The following is a 17,229-nucleotide window of genomic DNA, read 5'->3' on the forward strand; positions in this document are numbered from 1 at the left end:
CATTACTTGTTAGCATTTATTTCACTCAGCCTTATTTTGATCTTAATTTTGAGAATCCCAAGTAAAACTCCATGTAAGGACAGCTTGCAGAACTATTTTGGGAAGAGATCAACAATAAAAACCCATTAGAAAAAAAGGGAAAACTGATAAAAATCTGCTGCTGATCACTGACTAAGTTTATTACTATGAGATTGCTGCATTTCAGCTACGTGATAGCTGAAGAAATTGCAGAAGAAGATATTGATGACACTGCCAAAATAAATGAAATTTGCAGTATTTCAGTGCTGTATCAAATCCTTGTTAAGGATTAAATGAAATCCAAGAAAATTAAATTTTCTTTTCTTTTTGAGTTGTTAGTTTTAATACTGAACCCAAAATGCATTCCAGATAATACAGTTGATGAATATTAGAAGGATATTCAAAACCCTAACAGAATATGCCATTGCCCAAGCTAGAGTTATGTCACTCAAAAGATGGACTTCCTCTTATGGCTTTGCTTTACAAAGAAAACCATTCAATATAGTTTCAGTGCCACAATAGGCTAAGATTGGATCATTACCTGATCCTTCAATCAGTATTTCTTTTTCCCTCAATCCAAAAGTTCCATAATGCAGAAGCCTCATTTTAGAAAGCTGAACTATTCATCCATAGGAGAAAGGAGAATCATATCTAGCAATGTGATTTTGGCACATAATAATATTGATAATGTGCATCAGAAATCGCTAAATCAATAATGCAAACCACTTGTTAAACATATAAATAAGAGGACCTTACCAATAGTATATTATATTTCTCTATCATAGAATTTATATAAGTCATGATGCCTTAATCAGAAGGTCTCAATTTCAAATACTACAGAATACAATTATGAAATTATACGTTTTGGAGAGAAAAAAAAAAACCAAAATATAACGCCAAGTTGGTTTTTGTTTTTTGCTAAATAGAATTTAAATTTAATTCTGTTTCCAAAAGTTTTGAATGTACAAGAAAAAACATTGTTTTAATTAAGAATTTTTTTTTTTTTATGAGTTTGAGGAGCTACCACTGTTGAAATCAAAGATGCTAACAGCAATTGGTTGGCCCTAACCACCAACCAAGAGTGAAAAAAAAAAAAAAAAAATCAATGTTGGGTTCCTATATTTCTCCAAAGTTTGGTATGCGGGTGTATATATATATATATATAAAATAAAAGCTTCCTAAATCTATCCGCCTCTCCTTCAAACATGAACCCAAAGATCATGAAAGGAAAATAATAACTAATTATCAATGTAATAGTCAATGATTAGCCAATGATAAATGAATTTTCAAACAAATATTTTAGAGTCAATCCCAAGATTAGTGGGAATTGCAAATCATGTAAAAATTTTTAATGTCCAATTTCAATTCTAATTAATGAGGCCTTAATCTAATGATAAAACTATAAAAATGATGTATTTAAGATTAAAAATTCTAATTTTAAGTTTCATCATTGTTAATTTATATTATTATATTTCGCATTTAATATGAATCCATATATTTCATTTTTACATATAAATATATTTTAACTTTAAGCCGTTACGAGTAATAAGCGTCGGATACAATAATAAGGCATATTAATTTTTAAATTGAAATTTTAAGTTTGATCTTTGAAAAAAATTATATTGTTAAGAGAAATAATTATCAACCTTAAAAGGAATTGTAAAATAGACATAGAGAAATACCCAGTAAATTAAAAAACTTTATATATTTGTATCCTTACTTTTAATAAAATAAAATTTTGACTTTATCATTGGCTTGAGTAGGTTGAACGATAATGATAGTAAATAAATTTATGAAATTTCATCAAAACTATGTAAATCTAATCAATTGAGAGATTCAGTATATTCGATACACGTGCATCATCTATTTGAATACAAGGATCCATCTCAAAAATTAATTTTTTAATTTTATGAAAACACTATCTTTTAGTACTTTCAATTCACACAATAATTCTTTTAATTGAGATGCTTTGTGTTTTAGTTAGTTTTTTTTTTTCCTGTACAAGAATTTGATTTTTCTGATCTTAGAAACTCTGCAAATGGATTTACTCAAATAATTGTCCGACGCCATTATAATGTGCAAGAATCTAAAAATCCAACATTCTATTTTATAAACCATGCATGTTCTAGTGATCCATCATGTCTGCGACTGTGAGGCTCTCGACCCCTCCGAAAAAAACTTTCCCAATAAACAATCATCCTTTCTATATTCCAACATGAAAGGTTCTAATATTAATAATGTCATCTATCTCATGCCTCTCCCCATTCCAAAAATTTGTTTGATGGAGGATTAATAAGAGTAATGTTGTTCGTGCTTCCAAGGCTCCCCAGTGCCATGTGGGGCCGAGGGCTGTCAGACCTTTTAAAAAGGCTGGCCTGTAAAATATTTCAAACGGCTTGCTAGGCCAAGTTCTGAATCAAGCCCAACCTAATCATTCTGATTCAGAAAAGAGTTGGAAGCTAAACTCCAAAGCATGTCGCACCACAATGGACTTACCTTTCCACTTTTTTCAGGGCCAAAACCACATGGGCACATCGTCTTCACTGCACATACTCGTACCACTATTCCATTTGCTTTATATTGAATAGGAATAGAATAATAACTGACGAGGAAAATTCTGTGAACAGCAGAATAATAAAACTACCATATCAAATATGATACATATCATTTTCTTGTGCAACTCATGCAAGTTCTGAAGTAGTTGTAAATTGAAACAAAAGGGTGATCATAGGTAAAATGCAATCTAAGTCGGAAACATATCCAGAATTGATAAACAATATTAACACAGAAATCTTTAATACCTTTAGATGTGTCGTGAAAATTGACAACGTAAGTTCTACAAGGATAAGCATACCAATAATTTATTGCAAAGACAGCAACTTTCACATCAAGATTTTTTTTTCCTAGCATATTTGACTTGTACAATAAAGATCAAGAAGTGATCCTGGGTCAATGTGATAAGAGTCCAGGGATCATCTCAAAATGCTGGAAAACATGTGGTGTGGTAAGTATTAACCCCCATCATATAGCATGGTCTCTGGAAGATAATCAGCGACCTTCAACTGAACCAAGATATTGTCTAACATCTCATACAAATCAGTGGTCACAGAATGAGATCCATCAAAGGCAACGAATTCATGAATTGAACCGTTCACTTCTATCCAGCTAAATCCTGGTCTCTTCTCAACGCCTTTCCCTTTCATAATCTTCCTCACATATGCAGCATCATCCCATCTATAATTTGCTGAGTACATGTTTGCCAAAAGTGCATACCGACCATTATGATTTGGCTGAAGCCTGATTAGAAGGTTACCTATGTATTCCCCTAGGTCAAAGGCCTTGTGAATCATACAGGCACCAAATAGAGTTCCCCATACACCAGGAGAAGGCTCCATTGGCATCTCTTCTATCAACTTTCTTGCTTCCTCCAAGTACCCTGCCCGACCTAGTATATCAATCATGCAACCATAGTGATCAATGTTTGGCTCCACATGATATCTGTGCTTCATCAGCTCAAACAATTCACATCCCTCGTTTACAAGACAACCATGAGCACAGGCACTGAGAACACCGATGAAGGTAACTCCGTTTGGTTGAACACCACTACTTAACATACGGCAGAAGAGATTCAAGGAGCTCAAGGCATCCCCATGCATTGCCAAACCATTAATCATGGCTGTCCAAGAGTAGATATTCTTTATAGGCAATTTCTCGAAAACTAGCATTGCCTCACCAACACAGCCGCACTTCGCATACATATCTACTAAGGCTGTCGCAATAATTGAGTTCATCTCTAACGAATTCCTATGTATATACTCATGCACCCACCTACCTTGATCCAATGCGCCCAGTTGGGCAGAAGCGGTAAGAACACTAGTTAAAGTAGTTTGGTTAGGTCTGCAATCAGCCATTAGCATGTCTTGAAAGAGAAGTAGCGCATCTTTGAACCTATTACATTGGACATAACCGGCTATCATCGCACTCCAAGAAACAACATTTTTTACAGGCATTTCATCAAAAACTTTACGAGCGTCATCGCAATAACCACATTTTGAGTACATATCCACAAGAGCACTACCAACATAAACATCCCATTTCACTCTTACCGGTTGTATATAAAGCCCATGAACACATCTACCAAACCAAACATTATTAGTCATCCCGGCTGCGCTAAGAGCACTTACAACAGTCACCTCATCAACCTTCACACCCAATAACATCATCTGCTTGAAACATTTTAATCCTTCGATGGGAAAACCATTTCTAGCATATCCGTCAATCATTGCAGTCCAAGTAACAACATCCTTGTGTTCACTCTCATCAAACATTTGGCGTGCAAAACCAGTATGTCCACAGTTAGCAAAAACAGTGATAAGAGAATTTCTCACGAAATTGTTTAAATCCAGTCCGAACTTGACAATGTGAGCGTAAATCGGAAATGGGTTTTCGTTTTTCAAATGTAAAAACGACTTGAGAAGCAAAGGAAATGTGTGGTTATCCGGATCGACGCCATTTCGGCGCATTCTCGTATAGAAATCAAGAGACATTACAGGTTGGGGGCTGACAGAGAAGCCTCCGATAATGGTATTCCATAGGTAGATTCTGGTTGTTTCCATGTGGTGGAAGAGGAGTGAAGCGTAGAGGAGATGGCAGCCATGATTGAGAGTGAGGGAACGGAGAAGTTTGGTAAAGAAGAAGGTGTCCCGTGAGTGACCACGAGTGATGAGGAATGAGTGAATTTGCTTAAGATGGTTTAAGCTTTTGTAACTATTTAGTAATATGGCGAGCTCCCTGCTTGCAGACATTCATTCTCCCTCCACCAACTTGAAATTCAGGGACGATCATGCAACATTTGTGATATATACTCGTGTAAACCTGATTTTTATAAATTGATATTTACAGAGAAAGCAGAGGTGATGGCTACCAAAGAAAATGATCATAACAGAAAATTTAATTGCATGTTCCACATATTCTATAATTCAAGGCCGCCACAGAAACAGATGAAGAGTTATGACCATTTACTAGGAAATTTCAGTTTGCGCAAAGTGCTAAAAAATCTGAGTCTGCGGTCTGATCTCCTCACTGTCTAAGCTTTTTCATAAACCATGGAGTGGATTGAACATGGAGAAAAAAAAAAAAACATAAAAGAATGAAATGAAATGAAATTAAAGCCGGATAAACTGCAGTAAAACAGTTTTTGGCACGGCCAAAGGGAGGTCAAGCCAATCAACCGATTATTAATTCTGCATAAATCATGATACCTAACATTTATTTAAACTATAAATGGGTTTGTATTAACGTTAAAAACGGGCAAGTTACAAATTCAAGGTGGAAGGCCTAATTACAAATGAAATCCAAAGGCCCAGTACCCTAGACAACAGAAATCCTAGTCTCCACTCTAAACACCGAATAGAAAACTTGCTCAATGTTAATTAGCAGGAAATCACTCGACAACTTGGGAGAGGAGAGATAGAGCCCAAGACATCTTAATCTACTCTAGCCATGGAGCACTAGCAACAACAACTAAAATGCAGGCTCTTGACCATCGGAGACGTCTCCCTTTGGATTTGCTTCCAACGTCGAAACTTGCACCCAACCACGTCATACCCAAAAAACCAAAGAACATGGATTACCAAATTTAGAATCCCTCTCATGAAGCTCTGGATCTGCACAACCAAAATAAAGAGGTCAAAAGAAATATCTACCGTAAAGTATAGATCAACCTTATCATTTACTGTTGTTAAATGATAATATATATACATGGATTGTGGAGGTGGCAGACCTATACCCAACCTTATCTAGTTGTTACACAGTTGGAGTTTATTACAAGGATAAATACATGAGGATAAATACATAAAGATAAATATATGATTATTTACACGAGATATATTCTATCACCGCCCTGCAAATCTAACCAGGTGAGGTTAGAATTGTGAGTCTTATCAGCAAATCAGCATGTCTACTGCTTGGAAGAGGCTTGGTCAGCACATCTGCAACTTAATCCTTAGAAGATATGTAGGGAACTTGCAGGTCTTTATTAGCCACCGTGTCTTGCACAAAATGATAGTCCACTTCAACTGTTTCATGCGAGAATGGAAGATGGGATTAGTTGTGAGGTAGGTGGCACCTACATTATCACACCACATAGTAGGAATTTGTGGAGATAAAATGGACAACTCACGAAGCAGAGTTTGAATCCAAGTTAGTTCAGCAGTTGCAGCACCAATGGAGCGATATTCTGCTTCAGTAGATGAATGCGCTACCGTAGGTTGTTTCTTAGACTGCCATGAAATTAGATTACTCCCCCATATATATCGCATAGCCACTTGTTGATTTTCTATCGTCTAGATTGGATGCCCAATCCGCATCACTATAAGCATGAATATCAAGATTAGAAGAAGGATTAAGGAGCAGCCCATACCCTTGTGTGCCCTTCAAATAATGTAAAATATGTTTTACTGCACCCAATGCTGCATTTTGGGAGAATGAACATATTGAGAAGCTTTGTGGACCGAGAAGGCAATGTCAGGTCTGGTGATATTCAAATATTGCAAAGCACCAACTATGGTGCGGTAGAGAGTGATATCAAGTGCAGATTCAACACTAACTGCTTGTAATTTCTCATTCGGTGTGGCTGGTGTAGATAAGCTTTTGCATGTGGTCATATTGGCTTTGTGTAACAAATCCTCAATGTACTTTGTTTGTGTAAGTAATAAATCCATTTTTGTATGATGAGCTTCAATACCCAAGAAATAATCTAATGGACCCAAATCTTTTAATTGAAACTCTAGTTGCAGAGATGCAACAAGGTGCTGTAAATGAGTATTATCACTCCTAGTTAGGATGATATCATCCACATAAATAAGACAGAAAGCTTGTGTCCCACCATTCGTATAAGAAAATAAGGATGTATCTGCAGTAGATGACTTAAAACCATTTTTAAGAAGTGCATTAGACAAGCACTTGTGCCATTGACGTGGAGCTTGACGAAGGCCATACAGAGAGCGATGTAACCGACATACAGTTTATCGGGATCAGTAAAACCAGGAGGTTGATCCATAAAGACCAGGTCATCAAGTTTGCCATGTAAGAAAGCATTTGAAACATCTAATTGTTTGATATTCCACCCGTGTAATTGCATAAGACAAAATAATTCTAATAGTAGTAGACTTTACTACCGGAGAAAAAGTTCAAAGAAGTCAATGCCTGGCCTTTGATGGTAGCCCTTAGCAATTATTCGAGCTTTGTACTTTTCAATGGAACCATATGGTCTATGTTTGATGCAGAAGACCCATTTGCAACCAACAATATTCTGGGCATCTTCTCGTGGTACCAATTCCCACGTACCCGTTTGAATTGGAGCTTATTTCAGACTGCATTGCATCACGCCATTGTTCATATTTCATAGCCTGGGAATAGCATGTAGGAATAGCTTGGGCAACTATAGTAGTGGCAAAGATCTTTGGTTTAATATTCCCTGTTTGAGATCGTGTCACCATTGGATGAGTTTTAAGTGGAACAGATGGTTGATTATGGGGGTTGGTGAGACCTTGTTGATGAGGTCAGTGGAGATGATAAGGTGAGTGTGGGCTTTGAGTATCAGCATATATGGAAGTATTATGAGGTTGAGTGGAAGTAGGTGGGCTATGTGGGAGAGTGGATGCACATGGTGTGATGTGACTGTGCTGAGGGTGGGCCAAGGGACTATGTGTCATTGGAGTTGGGGTGGATACTGCATTAGTGGGCTGTAGAGATAATTGAGCTAGTGGAGGACCGAGTATACCATCTTGGGGAGATGGTGATACAGGTACAGGTTGTGGCATCAACAAAAGAGGTGGAAGAGGTGCATATGGAGCAGTAGTGGACGTAGTTGATTTATTGGCACTTGCATCATCAACACTTTTGAATGGAAAAATCTGTTCATGGAAAATAACATGGCGTGAGACAAGAATTTTTTTAGTAGATAAATTTAAACAGTAATACCCTTAATGAACTTTACTATAACCAAGAAAGACACATTTGGTAGAGCGAGGTGCCAACTTATGAGGAGAATAGGGCTTGAGCCATGGGTAGCAGAGACTACAAAAAATGAGCATATCGTTATAATTTGGAGGGCTACAAAATAATAGTTCAAATCGAGAATGAGGCTTTTTTTGGTCAAAAGGTGATCTGTTAAGTGTATAGACAACACACTCAAATGCATAAGTCCAATAATGCAAGGGAATAGAGGCATGAGTAAGTAAAATACGACTTGTTTCAATGATATGTCTGTGCTTTCTTTCTGCACAACCATTTGTTTAGGGGTATGGGGACAAGAGATGTGTTGGCTAATTCCATGTTCACGCAAATAATTGGTAAGTGCTTGGTACTCTCCGCCCCAATCGGCCTGAAAACATTTGATGGGAAGAGCAAAATATTTTTCAACCAAGTGTTTAAATTGGATAAAAATATTCAGAACATCAGACTTTCTCCTCATAAAATAGATCTAGGTATATTTACTATGGTGATAAAAAAAGATAACATAGTAACGAAATCCATCCACAGATGCAATAGGAGTTGGGCCCCAAATGTCAGAATAAATCAATTCAAGTAGTTTATTGATAACAGAAACTGAATTAACAAATGGCAACTTATGAATTTTATTGACATTACAAGCATGACACGGAACAACGAAGGACTTATTCTTAATAAAAGAAAGACTCTGACTGGACAGAACACGATGGACAACACGATCATTAGCATGACCGAGACCTGCATGCCATGTGCTAAGTTCCACAATGTGTGCTTCAGGCTTGATAGGATTCAAAGAAAGCGGCATGGTGTAAAGGCCCCCATTACTCCGGCCTGTGTATAAGACCTGCCTCATGGGGATATCCTTGATGACAAACAGATCAGGGAAAAACTCAATTGAGACATTATTATGTGAAGTAAAAGAGTGAACAGAAAGCAAATTACGAGTAATTGTAGGCGAACAAAGAATATTATGAAGAGTAAAAGAACGATTATTAAGAGAAATTCGTGATGTACCAGTGTGGGTAATAGGGAAGGTATTACCATTTCCAACAAGAATTTCGTCAGAGCCCTGATAAGGAGTGAGATTGGAAACATTCCCCGTTTCATTAGTGAGATGATGGTTAGTGCCAGAGTCAATTATCCATTGAGCCATGGAAGGATTGTTAGATGATGAGGCTAGGTATGTGGTTGGCTTAGTTTGTCCAGTGTTGCTATTATGACTGAGCTTTGGCGAAGGACACTGCCTTGCAATGTGGCCATGACCACGACAATTATGACAAATAATATTAGGTAACACTTGTGCAGTAGAGGAAGAGTTGGTACCATAAGGTGGATTATTGCTTCGACCACAAACTTGAGACCTGCCACCATGTTGATGTGGTGTCTTTGTGGCCACATGTGCCGATGGTGGAATTGAAAAGGATACAGCTAGCGCCTCCATTTTTAGTTGAGTTTCTTCACTCAACAACAAAGCATAAAGATCATCATATTCAATTGGAACATTCTGAGCCTCAATGGCCCGAATAAAGGGATGGTACTCACTGCCTAACCCTTCAAGAATGTCATTAACTAGAGTGTCATCAGACACAGGTGCTTAAAGAGCTGCAAGCTGATCAGCGAGTGTCCTGGCTCACCGCATGTAACTATTAATTGAATCAGTGCCCCGAGATAAATGCTTGAGCTATTTCCGAAGTTGAAGAATTTGAGTTTTAGAACCAAAGGAATATATGGAGCAAGTTTCGTCCAGGCTGCTTTTGCAGTCGTACTGCCAACAATCTATGGTAGAATAGTATCAGAAACAGAGGAGAACAACCAACTCAGGACCATCTGGTCTTGCCGAAACCAGAGATCATACTCAGGATTAGGCTTATTATCTTCAAGAAATTGGGATGGCGGAGTGGCACTGTCAGAGATATAACGAGACAAATTGTACCCATGTAGTAATGGCACCAACTGTGCTTTCCAAAGGACATAGTTTGAGGAATTTAATTTCGCAGAGATGAACTGAGCAACATTTGGTGGTGTCGACACCATATTTTGGCCGATCCCCAAAATCAACAAGACTTTGAAACCGATCCCCAGCACTAGGTCTCCCTGGGCCAGCCAATGACATTTCCGACTTCTCTTCATTTTTCTTTACCAGATGACCATATTTCCGAACTCTCCTTAAAAGGAATTGAATCAATACTAAGTCCTAACATTCGTTAAAGCCCTGCCGATCTCTCAAATCATTTACCGATCTCTCAAACCCGCTGGCGAATTTCCGGACCCGTCGGGTATATCCCTGATCTCTGTTGATAAATGAAGTGAACTAGCATTAGATCTTTTCTTACCAGTTTTATTGCCGATCTCCTTTTCGGAAGATTAAGAGCTAAGGTTTTGGTTCGATTTAACGAGGGTTCCGATCTTAAGTTTTCAAGTTAAATTTTCAATTTTAATCAAGTCTCGTTCAGCATTTCTTCCCCACTGATCTCATGCTTATTGTGCTTTCCGATCTCTTATACTTAGATTAATAATTGCATTTTTGTCTTGCTGTGCTCATACAATCAAATACTCAGACAAACAATGGTTTAAAATTTTCCGATCACAACCATTCATTGAACAAAGAGGCATTCCATTTCATTTCATAATTTGTACAAGTTATTCGGCTGGGGGATCACCCCCAGCCTGATTTACATTCTGCTCACTCTCTCTCTCACCCTCGGCTTCCTCCTCACTGTCCTCATCGTCGCCCTCAGGAGCCAGGTCGGCCATCCAGGAGAAGTCCTCTTCAGGGTAGCGCTTCTGGAGTTCGGCCAAGAGGTCCTTGTGAGCATTCACATAGGCTCCGGCTATCCCTGTCACCATCTCTTCGTCTTTCTCCTTAAGCTCCTCATCCTTCGCCTTAAGCTCCTCGTCTTTCTCCTTGAGTTCCTCTATAAGTTGAGCGACCTGAGCGGCTTCGTTGGCGTGAAGCGCCTGGACTTCCCCAAGAGCACGGTCCCTCTCAGCCAAAATATGATTCTGTTCGGCCAGCCTGTCTTCATGGAACTTTGCCCGTCCCTCGACTTGAGATATATAATCCCGAGCGGATGAGAGTTGGGATCGGAGGGAAGCCACTTCCTCATTCTTCTTCCCGATCTCCTTACCCAGACGCTGAATCTTTTCCCGAACCATGGTCTGGTTCACCAGACACTCTACGTTTAGGCTCATGGATCGAGTCAAGATATCATCGAGACCATTCCGGGATAGCCTGTCCCGATCCTCCTGAAAGAAGATGGTAGACCCCAGGACTTTGGCAAAATCGGGGTTCTCTCTAACAGTCCGGTTATTCTTCAAGGAGTCGATCAGTATTTGAGCGCCACGAGAAGAGGTCCTCCCAGAAGCTTGAGTAGGCCCCCTTTCTGTGCTTGGAACAATTGGGAGAGGTGGAGGCTGCTCTTCCGTTCTAGGAGGAGATCGGACACTTCGAGGCGGACCCGAAGGTTGAGGCGGGTCTCTTTGTATCTCCCCAGGCTCATGACTGGGTGTTCGAAGCATTTCCGAACGCTTCATCTCCTTTACTTTCCGGGAGATCTCTCTTTCCTTCTTCCGCTTCCTAGAACCCTCACCACCCGCCATACCTGCACAAAGAAAAGGTTAGTGAGATCGCTAAGGTCGTGAGAACTGAGATATAGAAAATACCAATGCCGAGGTCAGAGAGCGGAAGTTCGCGGTCTTGGCCGGTGAGCAATTGAATAGTCCAATGGTGCAAATTTCGGCGATCACCGCATCCAAACAAGAATACTTTTGAGTGGCGGCCTGACTCTTCAGATCCATCACTATTAAACTTTCCTCCTGACTCAGGGTAATGTGCTTCGGAAGCAAGGGCCCCTGGTACCACCAGCTACGGGGGAAGTCCTCAAAGCAGCTCGGATCTTTGCTCCTCAGAATGAAGAAACGGTTCTTCCAATTCTTAAGGGATGAGGGCAGATCGGAAAAGAGCCCGCAATGAGGCTTCGCCTGAAAGAACCAGTGTTCGTCATCCTTTCGGCGAGTTAGTCTGTGCAGCTCGGCGAACACCTTAGCCGTAGGTCTGATTCCCTTAGCTCGGCATAGACCTCGGAAGGCTACCAAGATCCGCCACGAGTTGGGGTGAATTTGAACAATGCATGCTCGGTGAAGTTTTAGGACCTTCTTATAGAAATCGTCTAGAGAGAACCTCAGACCGGCCTTTAACTGTTCCTCGTACACCATAACCATGTCATTCTCTTCAAAGGAGTGATCGACACGAAGATCGCCGTGGCACTTGATTAGCTCGTACGAATCAGGCCGAATGTTATATTCTTGGCTAAACGATTGCAGATCGGATTCTCGAAGAACCGACGGTAGCTCGTCTATAGGGAGAGTCTCTCTCCCTGAAGAAGGTGCGAGCCTTGATGGTATGACCCGCCCCCGAGTTGGAGCGGAGGCCCTGGGAGGTTCTTGTTGAACGCTTGGCGATCGCCTCTTCTTCATCAGACGATGACCACGAGAACTGAATGGAAGGAGGGCTCGCCGCTCTCTGACCTTCGGCACCGCTCATTTTCAAAAGAAACAAAGAATTTAAACTAAAAAGAGGATCAAAGCCCTTACCGGAGTCTGATCGGCGTCGGAAGAATTTGAGAAAACGAGAGAACTTCGAGGTTGTGAGCAGGGGATTGAAAATGGAATGAGAGAACAACTGGCTAACCCTCCCACCCCTATTTATACTAGTCCGAGCATTTAATGCTCGCGAGGTTCTAGGTAGCACATCGATTGGTGGGACTCGACAGCTGTTCTGACACTTCTCTCAAATATCCGAATGTTCTGAGATCGGTTAATTGGAGATCGGCATAATAAGTTAAATATTTTGAATAAAGGATCAGTTAAGTGTCATTCAGGTAAAGAACCAGATCGGATAATCATATTAGAGATTGGAAAATAATTAATGCAAAAATAATAAGATGATAACCGATAAAATAAAGTCTTTATTTTCAAAAGATCGGATTACATCATTTGGGCGATCTCTAGGGATCGGATTACACTAACATTGGATCACATCATTTCTGTGATCTCTAGAGATCGGATTGCATTGAAAATAAAATACATCATTTGGGCGATCTCTAGGGATCGGATTATGATAAAGGTCTAACTACATCATTTGGGCGATCTCTAGAGATCTGATTACATTTTAGGATTACATCATTTGGGCGATCTCTAGAGATCGGTGGAACATCCTATCTAAAAGGCCTATGTCAAAGCCTAGTCTCGTGGCTGAATCAAAAGACGTGTTTGACCAGAGAGGCCACTGTTGACATCGGATAGATGTGCAGCTCAGATGGGGTGACTATGACTCCCATGAAGATGAGAGACATCGTCACCGATGTTACCACCCGAAACCGACCCGCTGTCGGAACACCCAATGTGGAGGAAAACTGCTGTCGGAACACTCAATGTGATGAGAAACCAAATGAACTCAGTTGAGCGACTCGAGATCGGTACAACCAAGGTCCGCAATACAGATCGGTCAAATCCAGTCCTCTCACCATCGTCAGTTAAGGTCATTCGATCACCGGGATCGTAAATTTTCAGTCGGTGAGTAAAGAAGTCCATCGGAAAAAGATCAAAGCCACGATTATAGCGAACTTCCACCGAGCAACTAGAACAGGAAAGTAAGAAAAGAAGAGAGGAAAATCGATGAAAGAAATGTCTCTGTCGAAGGAGTATATATAGGGAAAATGAGCATTTATTGTCGAAGCGTAAAACGGCTTAACGCCGAATCGAGGGACAATTAATACTTTGACCAGACCGACTGAAGAAGGGAAAAGATCGAATAGTAGATCGGAAGGTGGGAGACCAGCATGAAAGGTCGGAAAGAACATGTGAAAGAGATCGAGAAGAGGAGGGATCGGTAGGCAAAAGAATAAGACAAATTCCAATAACCGTGCCGAATCAGAGCCGAGGTAGTTAAGGCGTTGCAGACGAGATCTCACCGCACGCCTAAGAATCGCCCGCAATGCTGACAGGTGCCAGGGTATGTCATGACAGTCCTGTACATCCCAATCTCCACCGTTGATCCCACTTGTAAGGACAAACCCGGAACCCTTAGATCAAGAGAGAAGACGACAATACCAGCGTCTTTCGCTCTTAGCCCTCGGATCATTCCGGACAAGGAAATTTAGGACCGTCAAATGGAAAGAAGAAAAGGACAAATATTATGAAGAGTGATCTCAACCATTCATTTTGATTCTCTTTAATTCCTGAACCTCCGATCATGTCCTTCGAAATCTCGACCCTCCATCTCCCTCAAATAAATCCTGACCCTTCACGAAGAGCACCCGATTCCTATAAATACCTGCATAAAAACTGTTCAAGGGACGGGCAAAAATAGACAAGAGGCTGTTATTATAGCAGAGGAACTCTGAAATTTCATTTAGTTTGCTACTCTGCTACTTAGAAGTGTCAATCAAAAAGACTTTTGAAACTAGTTTTCTGAAGTGTTTTTCTTGAAAAGATTCTGAATACTGGAACTCTACATTTCCAGTTCGTTCATTATCTGGTCACACTCTCACTTTCTGCCTTTTATCATCTCTGTTTTCATTGTCCAAGCTCAACTTCATTCCACTCGGTTCTTTTCATCTTGATCTGATCGCATTTTAGCTAAGCACCCTCTAGTTCACGAGGAACACCACCCCTCAGGCCAATCAATCCGTTGCCTTGTCACTATTTGACACCCCATAGTTATTTTAGTAGATTTGGCTCCTTACAGGTAAGAGCTCATACTACTGTTTTATTAAGTGCTTACATTTACTTTCCGCATTTTCTTTGTTCTTCTCACATCTGTGACTTTCTACTTTTGCACAAACGATCCCCAAAGAATGTTACTGTAAGAGCTCATACCACTGTTTTATCGAGTGTCTGCATTTACTTTCTGCATTTTCCTGTGTTCTTCTTACATCTGCAACTTTCTTCAAGACTATTTTTGCACAAACGATCCCCAAAGAATGACACTCCCAAATCATCTATTTAGTGATCAGTTCATTTTTATTAATCTTCATCTTTTTGAAAGCAAGTTTTCTAACTCCTAGTAGTATGTAAGTGGTTGGGTAAACGTAGGTAACTGCAACTTAGGGTCTCTTTTAAAAGAGAACATGAATAACACGTCAGAAGATAGCCAAACTATTAGGCCGACGAAATAAAGAATTCGACAAAGATGTCATAAAGTGGAATAAGACCAAAGTAAACGAAACAGAGTAGATCGGTCATTAATAGATATTGGTAAAATGAACGCATGGAAGGTCGGTAAATCAAGTCTAGTTTTCCCTATCTAGTCAAAAGGTATCGAGAAGCCTTATCCCCAGCATCTTAGAACGCCAGAATCCTTAGCTTTAGGTTCTTATGTCATGTAGTTGAAATTAAAAATCCGGGAGATCGGAGAAATCCCTTCCAGGCTCCTGTTAATCTGAAAGAGATCGGAAGAGAGTTCTTATCCGGTCTCAATCCAAAATTTTAATAAACGTAAAAAGAGATCGGAGGAGAGTTCTTATCCGGTCTCCCTTCAAAATTTTAATAAACATTAAATAGGGATCGGAGGAGAGTTCTTATCCGGTCTCAACTCAAAACATTAATAAATAACTCTAAAGGAGATCGGAGGAGGGTTCTTATCCGGTCTCCCCTCAAAATTTTAATAAATAACTTAAAAGAGATCGGAGGAGGGTTCTTATCCGGTCTCCCCTCAAAATTTTAATAAACAACTTAAAAGAGATCGGAGGAGAGTTCTTATCCGATTCTCACACCCGTTCACTAAGGTTGTCTCATTTACTTATGTATCTGGGTGATCCAAATTTAGTGAAAAATCAAATATTCCTTTTACCAAAAGGATTAACATTGCCGTCTAAGCCCTCCTAACTAATTTATAAAGGACGCAGAATTAAATCTACTTACCCTTATTAAGGGACGAGGTGGGGTGCCTAACACCTTCCCCACCCGTTTACGGACCCCGAACTTAGAATCTCTGTTTTGAAGTGGTTTCATTTTTAATTTAACTTCTCAAATGGTTTTCTTTAGTTTCCCTCAAAACTAAGGTGGCGACTCCTCACTTTTTCCCACTTCGGTGAGTGATCGTCCAGGCGACCGCAAAATCTATTGCGACAGGTGGTGTAGAAAGAGAGGAGATAACAATGTTGGTGCTAGAAACCAAAGCTTAAGAAGAAGAAAAGTCTGCCATGGTCAGATGGCTCAGATACCATGTAAAGTATAGATCAACCTTGTCATTTACTATTGTTAAATGATAATATATATACACGGACTGTGGAGGTGGCAGACCTATACCCAACCTCATCTAGTTGTTACACAATTGGAGTTTGTTACAAGGATAAATACATGAGGATAAATACATGAAGATAAATATATGATTATCTACACCAGATATACTCTATCATCTACAACTATTTCAAAAAAGGTGGGGAAGGAAACAATCCACCCTTCTAGTGTAAGAAGGATTTCCCTTGTCCAGAGAGTTAAGGAAACCCATTGAAAATGAGTCTTCGACTTTGATCAAAGAAAGAGATGAAAACTGAAACTTGAGAAAACTAGAGAAAATTCTTTCTCTAAACAAATAAAAAGATTAAAAATAGAGATTCACAAAATTTGATATAATTGTTGTTATTGTTATTATTACATATAGCCAAACCTTGTATTATCGCTTTAAATGTATATTTAATTTATTTTGTGAAGTGAAAGTGTTGTAGGAAGCTATACAATTTTCTATATTTGCTATTACGCTTTTTTTCATTCAAATTTAATTATTAATATCATATATTTATTTTTTTATTTTTAATTTAAAATTTAGTAATTTATTATTATGATTATAATTAAAAATAAATTACCATTTTATAAAATTTTCATTATTAATATTTTTTTATATTTACCTAGTTTTAAAAAATAAATTAAATCATTCATAAGATTTGATTTTACCAAATACTTTAATTCTTTTATTCATATTTTAAAGCATATTTCAACATATTCCTTCATTCAAACAAGTCAAATGAGATAAAAAAAATTTTTGATAAAATTATTATTTTATCTTTAAATTTTGTTATTCTTAATATGTTTACTCATTTATTAAAAAAAAAACTTTACAATTGTTGGTTTTAAAAGATATTTTAAATGGATTAAAAATAGACTAAAAAATAAATTATTTAATGAAACAAAACTATA

The 17,229-nt window shown here is 38.9% G+C and overlaps 1 protein-coding gene across 1 annotated transcript; it reads right to left on the reverse strand.

Moving 5' to 3' along the window:
* Positions 1–2,784: 2,784 nt before the first annotated feature.
* Positions 2,785–5,991, reverse strand: LOC110673283 (pentatricopeptide repeat-containing protein At1g50270). Its single transcript, XM_021836361.2, has 2 exons — positions 5,898–5,991; positions 2,785–5,684 (listed from the first exon to the last, which is right to left on the reverse strand). Exon 2 carries the CDS (start codon positions 4,821–4,823, stop codon positions 3,030–3,032), a length of 1,794 nt encoding a protein of 597 aa, XP_021692053.2. The 5' UTR covers positions 4,824–5,684; positions 5,898–5,991; the 3' UTR covers positions 2,785–3,029.
* Between the last annotated feature and the right edge of the window lie 11,238 nt (positions 5,992–17,229).

Source organism: Hevea brasiliensis, chromosome 4, assembly GCF_030052815.1.
Source record: "Hevea brasiliensis isolate MT/VB/25A 57/8 chromosome 4, ASM3005281v1, whole genome shotgun sequence".
NCBI classification, from domain to species: Eukaryota; Viridiplantae; Streptophyta; class Magnoliopsida; order Malpighiales; family Euphorbiaceae; genus Hevea; species Hevea brasiliensis.